This window comes from Zingiber officinale, chromosome 10B (genome assembly GCF_018446385.1).
Source record: "Zingiber officinale cultivar Zhangliang chromosome 10B, Zo_v1.1, whole genome shotgun sequence".
In the NCBI taxonomy this organism is placed as follows: Eukaryota; Viridiplantae; Streptophyta; class Magnoliopsida; order Zingiberales; family Zingiberaceae; genus Zingiber; species Zingiber officinale.
In genome coordinates this window covers 36,874,632-36,893,507 of record NC_056005.1, presented here as the reverse complement: position 1 = coordinate 36,893,507, position 18,876 = coordinate 36,874,632, and the positions used below count along the sequence as shown (strand labels likewise).

General features: G+C 39.2%; 1 protein-coding gene across 1 annotated transcript; it reads right to left on the bottom strand.

Moving 5' to 3' along the window:
• Nucleotides 1–1,397: 1,397 nt before the first annotated feature.
• LOC122030167 lies at nucleotides 1,398–6,675 on the bottom strand. Its single transcript, XM_042589336.1, has 5 exons — nucleotides 6,323–6,675; nucleotides 6,106–6,233; nucleotides 5,913–6,025; nucleotides 4,243–4,428; nucleotides 1,398–1,667 (listed from the first exon to the last, which is right to left on the bottom strand). The coding sequence occupies exons 1-5, from the start codon at nucleotides 6,622–6,624 to the stop codon at nucleotides 1,638–1,640; spliced, it is 759 nt and encodes a 252-aa protein (XP_042445270.1). The 5' UTR covers nucleotides 6,625–6,675; the 3' UTR covers nucleotides 1,398–1,637.
• Between the last annotated feature and the right edge of the window lie 12,201 nt (nucleotides 6,676–18,876).

Below are 18,876 nucleotides of genomic sequence, written 5' to 3'. Positions count from 1 at the left end.
GGTGAGAATGTAGTAGTAGTAGTAGTACTGGTGCTATGGGATGAAGGTTTTCAGGAAGGGGAGAAGTAATTGGGGTGGCAGGAAAAGGGCCACCTCAAAAGAAGGCTCTCAATATGTCACTTCAATGTAGTTACTACCCATCTGATCTGACGGAACCTAAAAGAGCATCTCCTTTTGCACCCTCCCTATCCAACCACACCTCTGCATGCACTTAATTACCTCCCCTGTTAATTTATACATTGGGAAGCTTTCAGATGCCTTCTGTGGAAAGCAAGGGTAGGTCCTTCAGATATAGGGCCAAGATCTACGCTTTACTTTTGGTTTATTATCTGTGAACTAATTGGTAGATGATGATGATGATGGTGTAGGAATTTAAGTACAGGAATGAATGAAGGGTTGGGAAGGAATTAATGGTGCGGTACCTACCAAACCCGATCCCGATTGGTGAGTCAAGAACAGAAATTGAGGTATTTTATTAGCTGACTCCAGGCACATGCTCATCTTTCCCTATGATAATGCCCGTTAAGTTAAAAAGATTCCCTAACAAAATAAGATTCAGTTTTTGTTTTCTTCTTCAGATAGAATTTTGACCGGTTTATATGTATTTTAAGGCCATTTGTTTATCTCAGGCTCAATTTTTTTTAAGAACAAAAAATGCATTTTTTTTCAGAAAGAAAGAGTAGCCTTAATTTTTTCTTCTCTTTCAAAAAGATGTAGAATAAAGTCTTTGATTTATGAATAAGGATAAACTTGTTATCTTTCTGTATGCTTCTTTAGGTCTCACTCTTTCATTTGTGCAGATAAATAAGGCTGATGGATTTCTTTTTGCTTGACTCTTCACTTTTCTTATGGCCCTTTATGTAGGATGATAAATGAATTAAGCATTCATAAAATCTTTATGTAGGATGATAAATGAATTAAGCATTCATAAAATATTCAGCTTGATAAGAACTTATTTATATTAGATAAATTAAATAAATAAATTTAAAAATCCCAAAACTTACTTGTTTACAACCCTACCTTTACCTCAAAGTAGCACACTTCTTCCTTCACCACAAGTAAACATGGTCTAAATGATTATTAGATTAAAAACTCAAGGATTTGCATGCAAAACAAGCAACTCATTTTTACTTTGATTCAGCCATTTTACCACATAAATGCCGAGTTAGGCGGCCTCAAATTCATACATATCAGCGTATCATTAATTGTCGAAATGTTCATAATGAGTTCTCAGCAAACAATTTTATGTCGGCGAGCAAGTCATTTTATCTTTCTTCCTCCGCGAGGTGAGCATTAAACCGAGATGGCAATGAATAGCTAAAAAACTTAAAATGGAATAACTTATATCGTTGTAATCTTCCAATCTATCGCAAGATTCAGACTTGGAATCAACAGAGTATCCATTCAATACACATTTTATGGCTTATTTGAAAGAATCTGCACTTGTAAACATGATCCAGAACCAACAAAGTCAAAATGCCACTAGAACATTAAGGAAGAAACAAAACTACCTTATGTTTTGGCAGGCTATCATATGCTGCACGGATATACAGGTTAACACATTAGGATTTGCAAAAAGGAGATGGTGAAAGAAAACCAAGCCAGAACTCTGAGCAAATCAAATGGAAAAACTCTTTTCACCACCTACGAACCAATGATGTCAGCAGCTGCAATGAAGAAAAGGATTTAAAAAAAAAAACTGATAAATAAATAACTAAAAAAAATTGGGAGATCCACATAAGCTAATGATTTATTCAATTTGTCGGAGGGAAGATGCTGAATTTGACTGTTCATCTTAATATTGCTAAACAGTGTACCACTACCAATTTGCCCGACCTACCTCTAAGATAATATCATTCAGGCAATCATCCTATTATTCATGAGAATGAAGATTCATCCCCTTGGATAGGTATGGCTAGCATATGAGGTATTGTCACAATGAAGTTTGGGGTTCGAATCTCAACAAAAGCTGAGGTAAATGTCTCCCTTATGTGCTAGTCACTATTCCAAAGGCTAGTAGCCGCCTGTGATTTACCTTCTTCGTGTTGGCCTGGGACGGGTTGGCGGGGACGCTGGGGGTACGCTCGCCACAATGAGAATGAAGATTCACCTCCTGATCAGATAATCATACTAGAGAAAAACCACACTCAAGCAACATCCTAATCCATGGAGCTGCAGCACCATATTATAGAACAAGGCAATTACTGAGTCATGTACCTCTAATGAGAGTTTGGCATGTCTCGACTATGCTTAACAATGGTATCTTTAGTAAGAGGAAGACAGAAGCAGAAAAACATAAATCTGACCTACCATGATACTATCCATAGCTACCTTAGTAAATAGCGCTAGCATGATAGGTGGCATCTGTAATTAAGTGGCATTCCTTCCTTCCTTCCTTTAAGGCCAAAATGGTACTGAAGGACCACAGGAATCAGAGACTTTTCTTAGACGCTTGGTCACCTTATCTAACTTAAGTTTGAAGCTTTGCAGACTCACCACTAGGACAATTAATCATATCAAACAATGTTTCATTCAAACACCACTAAGGAAGGACAAATAGACTTAAGCAAGTTCCACATTCAAGCTTGTGCGCAAGCTCAATCGATCATCTGATTATACTATGGCCATATCTGACATCACGCAACAAACTTTGCATATTTTCTTGTCATCTATAACTAGTTGCTAGAGTAACATTCTGTGGGATCGTAAAACGCTAGAGGGGGATGAATAGCGCTCGTGGCTAATTCGTTTGTTTCGTAAATACGCAGCGGAATATAGAAGTAAACTAAAAACAATCGCTAACACTTTTGATTATTTGGTTCGGAGTCTGTGTCGACTCCTACTCTAAGGCCTGCGATTGTTGATCACTTTCGGTGGGCAATCACTATAAGCTCGAGAATCTTTACAACTTGAAGTACAGTTTTAATGCAACAATTGAAAGTATACCGACGAATTTTCAGATCTGGATGGTCGTGCTTTTGGTCGTCGAGTCCCGTCGCTCGGTAACCGGAGTCACGTCGCTCGGTAGTCGGAGTTGCGTCGCTCGGTTGCCGGAGTCGCTGAGTAGCAGGTTCGTCTTGTAGAGCAGTGCACAGTAGAAAGATCGCAATTCGAAGTTGTTGTACTGCATCAATTCGTGACCTGCTTATATAGGGTCATTGAAGGCGCCTTCAAGCTCCTTGGAAGGCGCCTTCAGCGAATTCTTATCCCCCAAATCTCGATCGTTGATAAGCTCCGCTACGATCGTTGATTATCCATCCGAAGGTGCCTTCAAGCTCCATGGAAGACGTCTTCCATCAGTTGTCCAAGGCGCCTTCAGCATACTTGGAAGGTGCCTTCAGCCCTGCTTCCTGTGCAGCCACAGCCAAGGCACCCGAGGCGCCTCCAACAGTCCCGGAGGTGCCTTGGACACTGTTCATCTGAGTCAAACATGTCCAATTCGCTTCCTATAAAATACGTTAGTCCAAGAAACCAACCATACCCTGCAAAACAAAGTTAGCACAATATAGACATGAAAAATAAAGCATTTGACAGTCTTCTGACTGTCCGGTTCTGACTTCGAGTTTCTCGGAAACGCTAGGTCGAACAGACGCTTACTGTTCCCTCGCCGAGGAACGTGTCCTCACCTACTCCTCTCAGGAGAGTTTACCTGTCGCCAGATTGATCTTCCAGACCAACTGAAATTTTGCTCAGCGTCCGAAGCTTCCAATCTTCATGATGGACGTCCACTCCACAACCCGTCCAGACTTCCATCTGGTTCGCAACACCAAGATTTCAACCTAGAGTCCCCGACTCTAGGATTTTGCTTGAAGCTCTCGACCCGCCAAGACTTTCCATCTAGGGTTACCACCCCCTAGGACCTATGGTTATCACCCCCTAGGATTTCCGCGGCTATGAGTTTTGCCTAGAAACACTTAGGACTTTCCTGCAATCTCATTCAAACTCGTTAGACCACAAATAACCTTAACTTTGAACCCTTTGTCATTATTAAAACTTCGGTTCAATCGTTTGATGCTTCCCGCACCAACACATTCATGCAAATTGTGATATCTCAAGAAAAACACAACAAAATACAAATATATTTTGATTTTACCAATGCATCATAATTTTTTCTATACAAGATACACTTATGAACAACAAGAGATTACTTACACTAATTTAATTCTGGAAAAAAATGAAACCATTGTTAGATAATTTGATTTATCAAAGAACAAAAATTTTGTAGTATGACCAGATTATTACCTCAAAAAGTTCAAATGGGCTTCCCTGTTTGTAGGCATCATTCTTCTTACTTTGATTACCTGAAAGGAGATTGGAAATCAAAGCCCTCCACGCAATCAGCAATATCCCAGTTGTTCCCATGGCTACCAAAATGAATGCAATTGGTGGAATATGTCCAGAAGTTCCAGACCTTATGGCAATTCCTACCTACCATTACAACACATCAGTAACATTAAAAATAAAATTAAAACTTTGAAAAAAAAAAGGTCTAAGGGAAGTGCTACATAGGGATGTTTTAGGAAAAGCAAGGAAGAAATTTCATAAAACAAGGAAGAATGAATATCTTATCAGATCCTTTTAGAATATTAACCACAATATCCTGTGAATTTGGTCAGGATTTTTCTTTCCTAGTTTCAATAATTATCTCTATAATGTATCATTTGTCTCATCATTGTCATTACAATCGCTATAGGATAAATTATTATGAACCCACAGATTAGAAAAGCACAACCAACACTAAGTATTATAACTACAATTCCATTAGCTTGATTGCATTACTACAATGTTGATGCTAATTCGCGTCAAGGTACAACCAGGGCCGGCCCTGGAGGAGGGCAGCACTAGGCGATGGCCCTGGGCCCAGAATTTGAGAGGGCCCTTTTTTTTTTTTTAGTATTATGTATTATAGGCATGTAATTGGGGCATTGGGTAGTTGGGCCCAAATTCATATTTCAGAATCTTTTGATATTGTCTTTTACTTTTATCTTTTTAGGCATGTAATTGGGGCCTTAGGTAGTTGGGCCTAAATTCATATTTCAGAACTTTTTGATATTGTCTTTTATTTTTATCCTTTCAGGTTCAATTTGCAAAATGGTAAACAAATGAAAAATGTATTGAGAAAAACATTTTGAAAAATCTTGAAACTAATAATATTATAGACAATTTTACAAATAGAAATGTAAGAAGAAATCGTTTAAATGAATTGTATATTATTAAAAATTTATTTTAGACTTTTTTTCGCCCAAGGCCTCCTGAGTCGAAGGACTGGGGCTGGGTACAATACATCAGATGCACAAAAGGTATATATATCCTCAATAAAGTAAGTTAACATCTTGCAAAATATCTGCTACCTCCACCAAATTGTGGCAGGCTAAAGAATCTATAATAAAAGGGACAAAAACAAAGGCGGATATAGCACTTAAGAAGGAAAAAAAACAGAGAAATCAGCATTCTAATGCATTTAGATGTAATAGCAAAGTCCACCTGAACACCAGTGTTTCTAAGCAATCTCCATCTACCGCAGAAAACCTAAACAAAATCTTAAAAATGGCTCTGAACTATGAAGGATGTTGAGTTTACATAGAGCAAAAACAAGTCAACCTATATTCTCCTTCATGGCTTTTACAGGCTGCTTCAAAATGGAAGTTATTTGATATAGTGTTGAGCCTTGTATACTCTAGTGTCACTCACAACACCGGCGCTAATCAACTCATTATTCATAAACTAATCACACTACGCATCCAGACAGCAGAAAGACATTTCTTAAATAAACCAGCTTGGCTTAGCTTAATCTCAGATATGAACATTGTACAGCCCCTAATTTCTTTGTGTTTGCAACTATTTAATAAGGATATACATATTACTCAACAAACTACATTAGTTCAAATGAAGATTTCTGGGTTAATACATACTGGAATTCCAATCGCCCACGACTTGACTGCTGCTATAACTGCTTTATTAAGACCATTCACTCCTCTTCCGTCATCTCCGTAAGCGCCAAAAAAGTAGGCGCTCAGAACCCACCCTACAAAGGTATCAATTCATAGACATTAGACCCACGAGAAAGCAACAAAAAAAAAACATATGAAGATGAGATTATCCAACCAGCAACAAAAGGGTCCGATGTCCTCAATGTCTCAAGATCGAGAACTGGCAAGCCGTGACTGAACCTTCCTACAGCCGAGAAGACAAGAATGCAAAGGAGGTCCCCGCCCACCAAAAGGCCTACCTTCCTGTAAACCAGAAGAAATACATCAACAATTCCTCCAGCATCCTAGATGATCGAACCAGAAAGTTTAATGTCTGGAATTGAAGAAGTCACCCCCATGTCAACAACTTCGAGGAAGACTCTGGCTTCTCGAACTGAATGACACCTTCAAAAGGAACTCCGTCGTCTCCGACCGATACAGCTTCTTCCTCCTGTATGGAAGCTGTGGGAGAATGCAGACGGCGAGGGATGGGGCCGGCGGGTGCAGAGAGGTAGAAAGTGGGTGGCCTCCTAGGGTTCCAGGAAGGGAAGCGGCGGCGCGAATCTGAGAAGAGAGATGGGTGAGGCTTGGAAGAAGAGCATCGCCTTGCGGCGGCGGTGAGACCTCCGTTGGGCGCTCGGCTTGATAGCAGCATCTCGCTTTTCCTCCACAAAATTTGCAGGAAACGAACCGCTATCCATCTCGAGTCTTTTATTTATATTTATCCGGTAATTGTTTTTAAAAACCGCCTTTTTTTGGTAAATAAAAATAAAAGGTCCTCGCCCCTTCCCAGTTCCCCAACACTAAACCATCCAAAAACTCCGCTACGTCCCACGCCGAGCAGTTCCTGTTAGCGCCTTAGCGAACACCACCAGGGGCCTCGCCGAACACCTCCGGCTAGGGAAGGAGATAGAGATTGTGCCGACGGTGTAGCCAGGAGGATCACGGGCTTGCCTCCGTAGACAGCGCCTCTCGCGGCCTCGGCTAGCTCTTTGAGTTTGAGATCTCGCAGGTGCTGCGTTCCTACTTTGCAGGGGCGGGGAAGATTCGATCCCTGCACAGTGAGCCAACATGGCTCAAATTGGTCACTGATCCCCTGAGTCATGTTGGGGCAGATCGAATTCCCAGGGGCCGACCTCCGGCTGCCAAACCGTAGAGTAAGTCGTAGGGCGCGCCGAATAGGTTGCGACAGTCGAGGTAGCCAAGGCGCTCCAAGGAGTTCACTATGGCGGCGCCATGCATTTGGCGATGTGCCTGATACAGAGAAACTTGGCTGCGGAAGCGCTGGAAAAGAAATAAAAGAACTATGGGTGAAATTTTTACTCAGATGAAGACTAAAAAATAACAATTCAATTTATATTATTTATTAAAAAATGGTATATATTTATAAATTTATTAGATAGCTACTAATCTTAATATATTGAATATAGAATTTTTTTTATATCTTATCATGATTATCACCTCATTAATTCTATCTCTATCCATAATATTTTATCTTTATTCATTGTCATTTCATTTATTCTATCTCTATCCACTAACTTCATATTAATTTATTATTTTTATCCAAAATTAAATTAAATTTTAACACTCCCTCTTAAAGTTGACTTTATAACTCCAAGTAAATTTTGCATTTTATTGAAGTCTTCAAATTTAAATGACTTGATAAAAATATTAGCAATTTAATCTTGAGACTTTATGTATTCCATTTGCACCTCTTTTCTTATAATGCATTCTCTGATATAGTGATAGTGTGTATTGATGTGCTTGCTTCTATTACGGAAGTATAGATTTTTTTTTTTAGTACTATTGCAAACTTATTATCAACTCAAATCTTGGTTGTCTGATGCTCTTCAGGAAGTGGAGTTAATTCCCATCTACCTTTCTTTTTGATCACCTTGACTTCTTTATCCATCATATCTTTCCACTTTTTGCTCTTTATAGCTTCTTTAAAATTCATAGGCTCGTAAACGGTAAAGAGACAACATAAAGTAAGATTATCTTGATTTTTAGTTACCTTATAAAAGTCTCGTAAGCTTCTAAAGTGTGGTACTCTTTTACTTGAATTTTCACTTTTAGTTGATATAAATAAATTTTCTTGAGTATTTGATGTTGGTATTACCAATGGAGTAATAGGCTCCTCTCTTGTTTGCTTCACCCTTGTTGCTCCACACATCTTCTTCTTTAAAGTACGGGAAGAAGTTGTAATCTTTATTTTGAAATTCCCAATTCCATTCTTCTTATTCATTAAATATAGCATCCCGGTTGATGATTGTCTTCCCAGAATCTGGATTGTATAGCTTATACCCTTTTGATTTAGTATCATAGCCAATAAAAATAAACTTCTTACTTTTATCATCCAATTTGCTTCTTGCTTCATCGGGCATATAAATGTGGGCTATACTTCCAAAACTCTTAGATGAGAAATCTCAGGTTTCTTTTCACTCCATGCTTCTTGTAGTGTCTTGTCTCACACACTCCTTGTTGGTGATATGTTGGATAAGTATACTACACAAATAACTGCTTCTGGCCAAAGTTCCTTTGATAGTCTCTTGCTTTTGAGAATGATCCTTGCCATGTCAAGGATGGTTTGATTCTTTCTTTCTACCACTCCATTTTGTCGAAGGGATCTTAGAAACGTCAAGAGTCATCGTATTCCATTGGCTTCACAAAATTCTTGAAACTTCTTTAAGGTAAATTCTCTTCCATGATCAGAACGCATAACTTTAATCTCAAAACCGCTCTCCTTTCCTATGGTAGCTTTAAATTTTTTGAATATGCTGAAGACCTCTGATTTTTGCTTCAAGAAATATATCCAAGTTTTTCGAAAAAAGTCATCTATGAAAAGAATGGAATAATTACTCTTATAAAGTGAACTTGGCTTTATCGAACTATAAACATCTGTGTGTATAAGTTCAAGTGGCTTTTGAGCTCTTGAACTTGACTCATTTGGAAAACCTCTTCCAAATCGCTTCCCACGTAGACATGCTTCACATAATTGATCAAAATATTTGATGCAAGGTAGTCCTCTCACCATCTCCTTCTTTGAAAGCAATTCTAGTCCTCCGAAATTGAGATGCCCAAATCGAAGATGTCAGAGCCAAATGATGTCTTTATAACAAGCTTTGAGACAATTGACAGCATCATTTTTAATATTAAGCAAAAACATTCTATTTCTAGACATAGGTACCTTAGCAATCAAACAACCAATATCATCTTTCAAGATAAACATATTATCTTTTAGATAAATATCATATCCTTTTTCCAAGATTGTCTTAAGCTCAAAATGTTACTCTTATATTTGGAAAAAAAAAACATTTGAGATAAATTCATTTTTCCATTTTTCAAACGGATAAGAATGTTACCTTTGCCTTTCACCTCGATCTTTGATTAATCTCTGAAAGATACATTACCACCAACTAATTCATCAAGCTCTACGAACATGTTTCTTTTTCCACACATATGATTGCTTACACCAGTGTCCAGATACTAGATTGTATCTTCACCTCTTTCATTATCTTTTTATGCTAGCAGTAGGGTGTCATCTTCTTCTTTTCTTTCTTCCATATAGTTTGTTCTTTCATATACTTTATTTTTGGGTGATCTACATGTTGAGATTTTCGGACCGCAAAAATCGCTTTTTCGCTTTGTGGAAACCCCGAATCTCCCATGGCACCGGATCCGTGCGAAGTTTATAAAACAAAATTTCATGTACGAGTTTACTAAAGCCTTGATCTACATTAGGAGAAGGAATTTACCCTCGATGCGATGCCCTTCGCAATCCCGCTTGTCCAACGGTTCACCGGATCTCGAGATCGTCAAGCGTACAATCCTCTAGAAGTATCCACACGAACAAACTAGGTGGAGAAGACCAAACAAAGGTGTGCTAGCACCTTATGTGGTTCTGCCAAGGAGGAGGAGAGGAAGAGGAGAATGAGAGCAAGGAAGAAGATGGAATGAATTGTCTTGAATGAAAATCAATTTTTCATCCACACCATAAGTGGTCGGCCACAATTGTAACCCCCATTCCATTTAATGTGGCCATTAAAGAGGAGATTTGTAACCTCCATGAGGTGGCACACACATGTGCTAAATATGATGATGTGTAACACCATTATTGGTCACTTAATGTCAACTCACAAATGAGGTGGCAAATAGTCAAGTCAAACTTGACTCTTCCTCTTCCTCTCAAGTCAAGTCAAACTTGACATTATAACTCCCATGGTTGATCAAATCCAACCATTTGATTCAAGCCAATTTAATATAATGAATCTAATTCATTTAATTAAATTGATTCAATGAGTCATAATCTAAATTAGACTCATTGAACACATGAATCAAATTTAGTCCAACTCAATTAGTTCAATTAGGATTACTCGTAATCCAATTTGATTCATCACATGAATCTAATCCTCTTGGTTCATCATATGAACCTAATCTCCATCTAATTGTCCTTTGTGTGTGACCCTATAGGTTCTTGTAACGTTGGCAATGCTTCTAAACCCATTTAGAAGCATAAGTAATGAGCGGTATCTAACAACACATCATTACTACCCAAGTTACAAGAATGTTGAGATCCAACATCACCTTGTGACTACTAATTGTGACTCCTCACAATATATGACATTGTCCTTCTATCCTAGACATCTAGATTGATCAATGTGAGGTATAGACCGTGTCATCCTCTAATCAATCTAAATCTTGAATCCCAAGTAGACTCACTCAATCAAATGAGCTTAATATCTCATATTGACTCATTTGGGCATGACCATGCACTTAGTTGTCTCACTCTATCAAGAATATCAATGTCACTCCCGTCATATAGGAGGGATAGATCCCATCTACATCACTCACATCCCTCTGCATAATTTGTTACATACCTAGTAATCCCCTTTATAGTCCACCTAGTTACGGGTGACGTTTGACGAAACCAAAGTACATAACTCCTTATGTAGGGAACCATGGTGACTTCAGGTCCAAGGACTAGTAGTTATACTAATAGCCACATGAGAAAGTATATGACACTCATATAATGATCCATGATACTTTCTCATTGCGGGTCATTCAGTATACATTCTCCAATGCATACCCATGTGTCAACTTGATATCTCCATATCTATGACTTGTGAGATCAAGTCATCGAGTTGACCTACATGCTAGTCTCGTCGTATTAACATTGTCCCTGAATGTTAATACTCGACTAGGAATGATTAAGAGTAGTGTTCCCTATATCATCTCACTATCGGTTCAACTAACCGATTGATATAGGTAAGAACCCTCTACTCAAGGACGCTATTATACTTAGTTATTTGGCACCAATACAAGTAAGTATAATAACCAAAACAAATGCCTTTATTAATATACAAGAATATGATACAACGAGTCCATACAACAATCATCAAATGATTGGCTCTAGGGCTCTAACTAACACTACATTCTTTAGCATAATGTTCAAATTTATCATAATTGTAGCACTTAACTTGAGATTTATCATACCTCAAATTTGTGTACCCTCTTTCTGTCCTCTTATTGAATGTTCTCCTCTTTCATTGTTGTTGTTGGAAACCCATCCCTACTCATTAGCATGGCCTCATCCATATCCATAACCTCTTCCATGTTGGCTTCTATTGTTACTGAAGCTTTCATCTTTCTTTATCGGTTGAAAAGTCATCTTTAGGAGTTGTTGAGTAATTTCTTCATTCATCTTATTCTTTTCTTCATGGGCTTGTAATGAACCCAGGAGTTGCTCTATCGTCATGACTTATAGATCCTTGGTCTCTTCGATGATGGTTGTAATGCTATCAAATTTTGAATCGACTGATCAAAGAATTTTCTAAATGATAGTTACTTCTTCTAGCTTCTCACTATTTCTCTTTAGTTGATTAGAAATGGTAGAGACTCTAGAAAAATAATCAGATACCAACTCACCTTCTTTCATACGAAGATCATCAAATTGACTTCTTAATGTCTAAAGTCGTACCTTTTTTACCTTTTCTTCTCCTTGATATGAGACTTGGAGCTTTTCCTAGGCTTGCATGGCTGAAGTAGCACTAAAGATTTTCTCAAAACCATCCTCATCTAAAGATTGCTAAATGAGGAAGAGAGCTTTCTTGTCTTTATTTCTTAAATCTCTCAGATTGTCTTTTTTAGTAGGAGATAGCGTCAAGTCATCATGCGGCTCAATGTAACCTTTTTCTATAACCTCCCAAACATCATGAGCTCTAAGAAGCGCCTTCATTTTGATGCTCCAATTATCATAATTACTCATCTTGAGGAATAGAACTTGGAAGGAAGTCATATCTCCATTAACCTATCTCTGATACTACTTTATTAGAAAAAAGAATTATGGGAGAAAAATTCACTCCATGTGGAAGAGGAGGAGAATCTCTACATGGAAAATGAGAATAAAAAATAACAACTAAACTTACATCATTCATTAGAAAAGGTATATATTTATAGGTTCATTGGATAAGCACTAATCTCAGATACATTGAATCAAGATTTTTTTTCTTTATTTTATCTCCATGAAACTCTTATTCTTATAATGATTGACACCTCATCCATTCTATCTCTATTCATGATCTTTTATCTTTATCCACTGTCACCTCATTTATTATATCTATATCCACTAACTCTATATTAATTTATTTTTTTTTATCTAAAATCAAATTTAATTTCAATACGAGGCTCTAGATCTGCCAAATGCATCATTAGATGCTACTCGCCCTTGATCAATCCACCCATGTCATGCTCCGATTGTGACTCCACTCCCTAAAAAATCACATTCACCAATGTTGGAAAGCAGTGCCTGTAGGACCGTTGGGCCGGCTAGAAGGGGGGGGGGGGTTAGATAACCTGCAAACACAAAAACAAAACCAACCCTTCTCGAACTCTTAAACTAACACTTATAAAATAAAGTAAGCAGAAAGTAAATCATAAAAATGAGGCACACGATATTTATTTGGTTACAACCGGGGAGGTTGTTAATCCAAGACAAATGTAGTACTAAATACTTCTTCAGGTGGAGAAACCTCGTACAACAATGAAGCGTAGAAACAGAAGCTTAATTCTAAACTAAAGCACATAAGTATTGGAATTACAATTCGTGAGTTTGTTGAAAAGCTTCTGGACCAAGGCTGTATTTATAGCCTTGGTCGAGGCGCCCCGAATGGGTTCCGGGCGCCCTGGGGGGATAAAACTTTATCCCCAACGTTCAAATCGAGTTTTGACTCGATCTTGTCAACATTCAAGTCCGGGAGCCCCGGAGCCAGAAGTCAACTTCGGTTGACTTTTTTCGTCCGGGTCCTCTACCCCGGTTTGGGTCGCCTCGGTCCGGGTCTTTTACTCCGGATCCGCTCGCTTGGGTGATCTCCGCCATCCGAAAAAGGGCTCACCCGAACCCAAGTTCCGGTCTTCTAGAGCAGGCTTCCGCTCCGGCTTCTCGTCCATCGGAATCGCCGCATGATTCCTTCTCGTCCGCCAGTGTACTCATCCGCAGTCTTCGTCCCTCGGTCGCACCGAGCCCGTCGGCTCTCTCCCATGCCGAACTTCTCGCTAGCTGCATCTCTTGTTCCCAGAGCAATCTTCCGCTCCGGCTTCTCGTCCGTCAGAACCAGCGCACGCTTCCTTCTCGTCTGCCGGGGTACTCTTCCGCGGCACCTCGTCTCTTGGACGCACTAAGCCCATTGGCTCTCTCCCCGTACCGTCCTTCTCACTAGTCGCATCTTCCGCTCAACTACCTGTGCTCCTATGTTCCTGCACACTTAGACACAAGGTTAAAAACACACAGGACCTAACTTAACTTCTTGATCACACCAAAACGACCTTGGGGTTCCAACAGTACTGAGCTGGTTAATGTAGCAACAACTACAATGCTGTTAGCTGCACGCCTTCGCTCACTCCGCTCCTCACTTCATCAACGACATCGAGGTGATCTTCATCACTTCGTGCCTGATGCACTCCTCCCTTGGACTGTCAACGTGCTAAAGCCGATGGCTATTCATGTAGATGTAAATGCATGAAATACAGGTCAAATTATCGTATATGTGTAAACACTTATGGTGTTCAACGACAGCAAATCTTGTCCCTCATGCTTGTCGTTTGAAGAGCTATTATGAAATATTGAACCACCCTTTTTTTCTTTAACAAATCAAATCCCTCTAAGATCTTGGAAGTTCTTCTCTTTGAGAGACTCAACGTCTCTAATCCTTGTCATTTCAGCGCACGAGTGGGCAACAAAAAAGAGAAATCAACTCCTCCTTTATTTGGATGAACCCTTTAAGTAAAAGGGAGAGTAGTGGGGGTTTGGAACTACACTGTAATTGCAATGATTGGTAACAAAAAGTAGAATCCGTCACCCCAACAGTCCCATATGGTCGGTCTTACGACCATCTATGAGAAAATAAATCGAGAAGCTATAGTTGGCTAGTTTGGAGGAGGGATTTTTTTTCCTCAAATTTTCCAAGATTCAAACCCTATCTACACTGTAATTGTAACTGTTGCACCTCGACTATCCACATCTTCCACTCATTCAAGTCAAGATACAAAGATCATATAAGGATCTAATCATACAGACCATATGAGAACATTCAATTCATACTTAAGGAAAAATAATTCATGTGACAGCAAGCATACTGAGCGATTAATACTAAGAAAATTTATACACTTTACATGACCACTCTTTAAAATAAATTTGAGACATCAACATCTTGTATTTACCCCAGATTAAATCATTTACATTAATATAAATATCTCTCATAATGATTATTATGTCGAGAGCATGGTCAATATATTCAACAATAACAATAATAACCAAGTCTTATCCCACTAGGTGGGTTCGGCTGTATGAATTCATTTATGTCATTGAGTTCTATCTCCTACTATATAATCATCTATATTTAAATAAATTTTATCTTTTTTTATTATTGCTAACCAAATCTGTTTGGGTCTTTCTCTTCCTCGTTTGATATGCATGTTTATCATAGTTTCATAACACCTACTATATCATCATATTGGTCGTCTAAGTAGGTGTCTATACCATCTTAAACGTGTCTCTTGGAGTTTTTTCTAAATAAATGTAACTCTGACTTTCTCTCTAATGCTCTTATTTCTTATTTTGTCTATCCTCGTATGTCCACACATTCACCTTAATATCCTCATCTTTGCAACTCTCATCTTTTGCTCATGTGCTTGAGTCATAGCCTAACATTCAACTCCATATAACATAGCAGGTCTAACTGCGGTTTTATAGAACTTACATTTAAGTTTAAGAGGTACTTTATGGTCACATAAAACACTCACCGCTCCCTTCCATTTCAGCCGTCATGCTTGTATTCACATCCCTCTCAATCCCTCCATTATTTTGTAAAAATGATCCTAAATATTTAAATCTCTCGGTTCTAGCCAACTCGTCCTCTCCTATCTTAATAATTGTCTCATTACTTCTATTATTACTAAACTTAAATTCTATATATTCTTTCTTTAATCTACTAAGCATAAAACCTTTCCCTTCTAGTATTTCCCGCCAAGATTCTAGTTTAGCATTTACTAATTCACGTGTTTCTATTGGTGTAGTTTACACTAACAGTCTAACTCAAGTTTTGATGAATGACAAATATATAATTGTGATCTAACCACTTTACCAAGTGTGCAGATAGGTCGATGGGGGCAACCAGATATCTGATAAGAAGTCCAGATAGGTCGATGAGCTGACCAGATATCTTACAGGAAGTCCAGATAGGTCGACGAGTCGATCAGATATTTGGCGAGAAGTCCAGATAAGTCGACGGGCTGATCGGATATCTGGTAGGAAGTCCAGATAGGTCGATGGGCTAACCGAATATCTGAAAAACTGGTAAGTAAAGATAAGTCACTGGAGGAGAGTGAATAGGTGAGGGCGCGTCCTGGTTGAGGGGACAGTAGGCATTGATGTGCGTAAATATTATGATCGTTTATGCATGTTTTAACATACATTCACATGCTTTATACGTATAATTTCCTTGCATGATCACCTCTTTTATCATGTATTCATCATATATACTCTTTTGTTTGGATATCTGCTCTTTGTTTGGTTTTGTGTTGACAAGGACAACTTTTGGAGCGAAAACGATGATTGTCGACGCACCGGAACAAAGTAGAGAGCACGACCGTGCAACCTTGCACGATCGTGTGGCCAATCCAGTGAGGGATCTGAGCACAACCGTGCAACCCTGTATGACCGTGCCTCACAGCCAGCAACCAAGCAAGGAACGACCGTGCAACCCTGCACGGCCGTGTCCCAAGAGCCAAGCCCGGAGTTCACACGGTCGTGCCAATTGGAACGGTCGTGCAGCGCAGCCAGAGACAAAGAATGGCACGGTCATGCCATCCTTGCACGGCCGTGCCGCCGCAGCCGCGCCCTAGCCTATAAAAGGGTTTTAACCCTTTTCCTCGAGGGGGGAGAGCCGGGGAAGCGAGCCGTCAACAGGAGAATCACTCTGGTGTCATTCCACGCCATCCAGGACATCGGTCCAGCGATCTTTCATCACCTCATCAACTCCATAAGCAAAGGATTGGATACGAAGATCACTCATCGTCGTTGGATAAGCATACTTCTTCTTTCTCCCTTCGTGTTTGAGAATTGTATGTTTAAATACATCATGTCTTCGGGTTTTTCTTCGGTGTCTATGAAGTAGAGTCCTTGTCCTAGGATGAGGGAGTAATTATGGATTGGTTTTGATGTAAGACTCGTATTATCCTTATATTCATTGGATGATTTTGCTTGCTTTATTTCGACTACTTGATCTCTATGTCGTGTTGATTGATTGTGTAGAAATTGTTAACCTCGTAGAGGGAATACCTTAGATTATACACCCGAGGGGCCCTAGTGACAGGGGTAACCCGTTAACAAACATCTAGGGGTACTTCCTTGAAAGGAGAGGCGACTCCTCCACAAGGAAGTAAGAGACCAAACTAAGCTTCTTAATTCTATCCTTGATAACATCAATTAGAGTTGCGTCCTTGTGATCTACCGAGGCGCCCTAGTGACAGGGGTTAACTGTAACAAGATTTCATAGGGATCGTCTTTGTTTGGTGCTTAAGGATAGTTGCTTTAGCTTCCGGTAAATGTATGCTGATGGACAATGGGTATAGGATAGTATGTGATACATCAATATCACCACAATGAAACCGAACTCCTAGAACTCTTCATAAACCAGGTTGATTACTTCTCATTGCTAGTTCTCGTTTCCGCCTTCCAATCTCTTTTCTTAGATTACTCACAACCATCGATAGTGTAGCTAATCCTAAGTGTGCCATCACTAGTGCTTATAACCAGTCCTTGTGGGATCGATAATCTTTATTATTGACGACGAATCCGTACACTTGTGGAATTGTAACAAGTTTTTGGTGTCGTTGTCGGGGACTGCGTCTATAACATTAGTGATAGTCATACTCAATTAGACTAGACTTTGCTTTCTTTTTCTTTATCTTTCCTTTTTCTAACATTCTGCATTTTATTCCATCTATTATTTTTGCATGTAAAAAGCTAACCTTGCAGGAGATTCAATTACCCTACATGTCTGTCTATTTCACGCTCCCGGTTTGTTCGGATAGGACATGATGTTAAAATCATTAAAGGATTATGGAGCACCGAAGTCTGCTAAAGTATTAGGGCTCATTGTGTTTTCAGAAATCCCAGTGAAGAATTTTATGCTCAGACCATCATTCATCTCTAAAGTGTAGGAAAATCAGTTTGGGGGATTAGATTCAGAGAATCCTTACTTGTATCTCCTAGATTCCCACAGCTATTGCAACACATTGAGAGTTGAGGGGGTTCCGGCTGATTCAATACAACTTATAGCTTTTCCATTCAGTCTCAGAAGTAATGCAAAGGTTTGGTTCAACACTCTGCAGCCGAGAAGCATCAGGACGTGGGATGAATTAGAGAGAAAATTCCTAAACAGATACTTTCCTCCAAGAAGAACTGCTCAGTTGAGGGATCAGATTCTGCACTTCAAGCAATGTGATGAAGAAGCATTGCATCAAGCTTGGGATAGGTACCTGTCAATTCTATATCAGTGCCCACATCACGGTATTGAGAGTTGGTTGGTTCTTCACATATTTTACATTGGACTCTCATTCTAGAACAAGAGCCTTTTGGACACATCAGCTGGGGGGGGGGGGCACTCATGAAAAAAAGTTTGGATGAAGCACAAGAAATAATCCATATGGTGGTGTCAAATCTCAGCGAGTGGTCAAGACAAGACGTGCTAAACTTATCTCTACACCCGATCAAAGCAGAAGAGGATATGGGAGTGTTGATGAATGAAAATAAATTAAGACACGTAGGGAACAAGGTTCAGGTAGAATTAGAGGAATCCATCAGTGTGCGGTCCAAGGATGTACAAAAAATATTTCTTTGGTGTGGAGAGATCTTATTAAAATCGCCTGGAGGTTTGATATCTACCTCAACATCATGTATGGAGGAGGACTTGGATGATAACGATGATATTGAGGGAATGTCTCAAGAAATTGAGGGAGCGCCAGAAGAAGTCATGGTAAACGAAGAAATACGGTTATTAGAACAGGAACCAGCCTTGCCTGAGATTATACCACCTCAAGTGGAGTTAAAGCCTCTGCCGACTAACCTTAAATATGCATTCCTTGGTCCAGATTCCACCTTCCCAGTAATAATTAATGTCAATTTGATGGAGATGGAGACACAGAAATTGATTCAAGAGCTGAGAACGCACAGAAATGCAATCGGATATACCATTGATGACATTAAAGGGATCAACCCTTTGATCTGCATGCACAGAATTTTGCTCGAAGAAGGATATAAAAATTCAAGTAAGTATCAAAGAAGGTTAAATCCAAATTTGAAAGAGGTGGTGAAGAAATAAGTATCGAAACTTCTTGATGCTGGGATTAT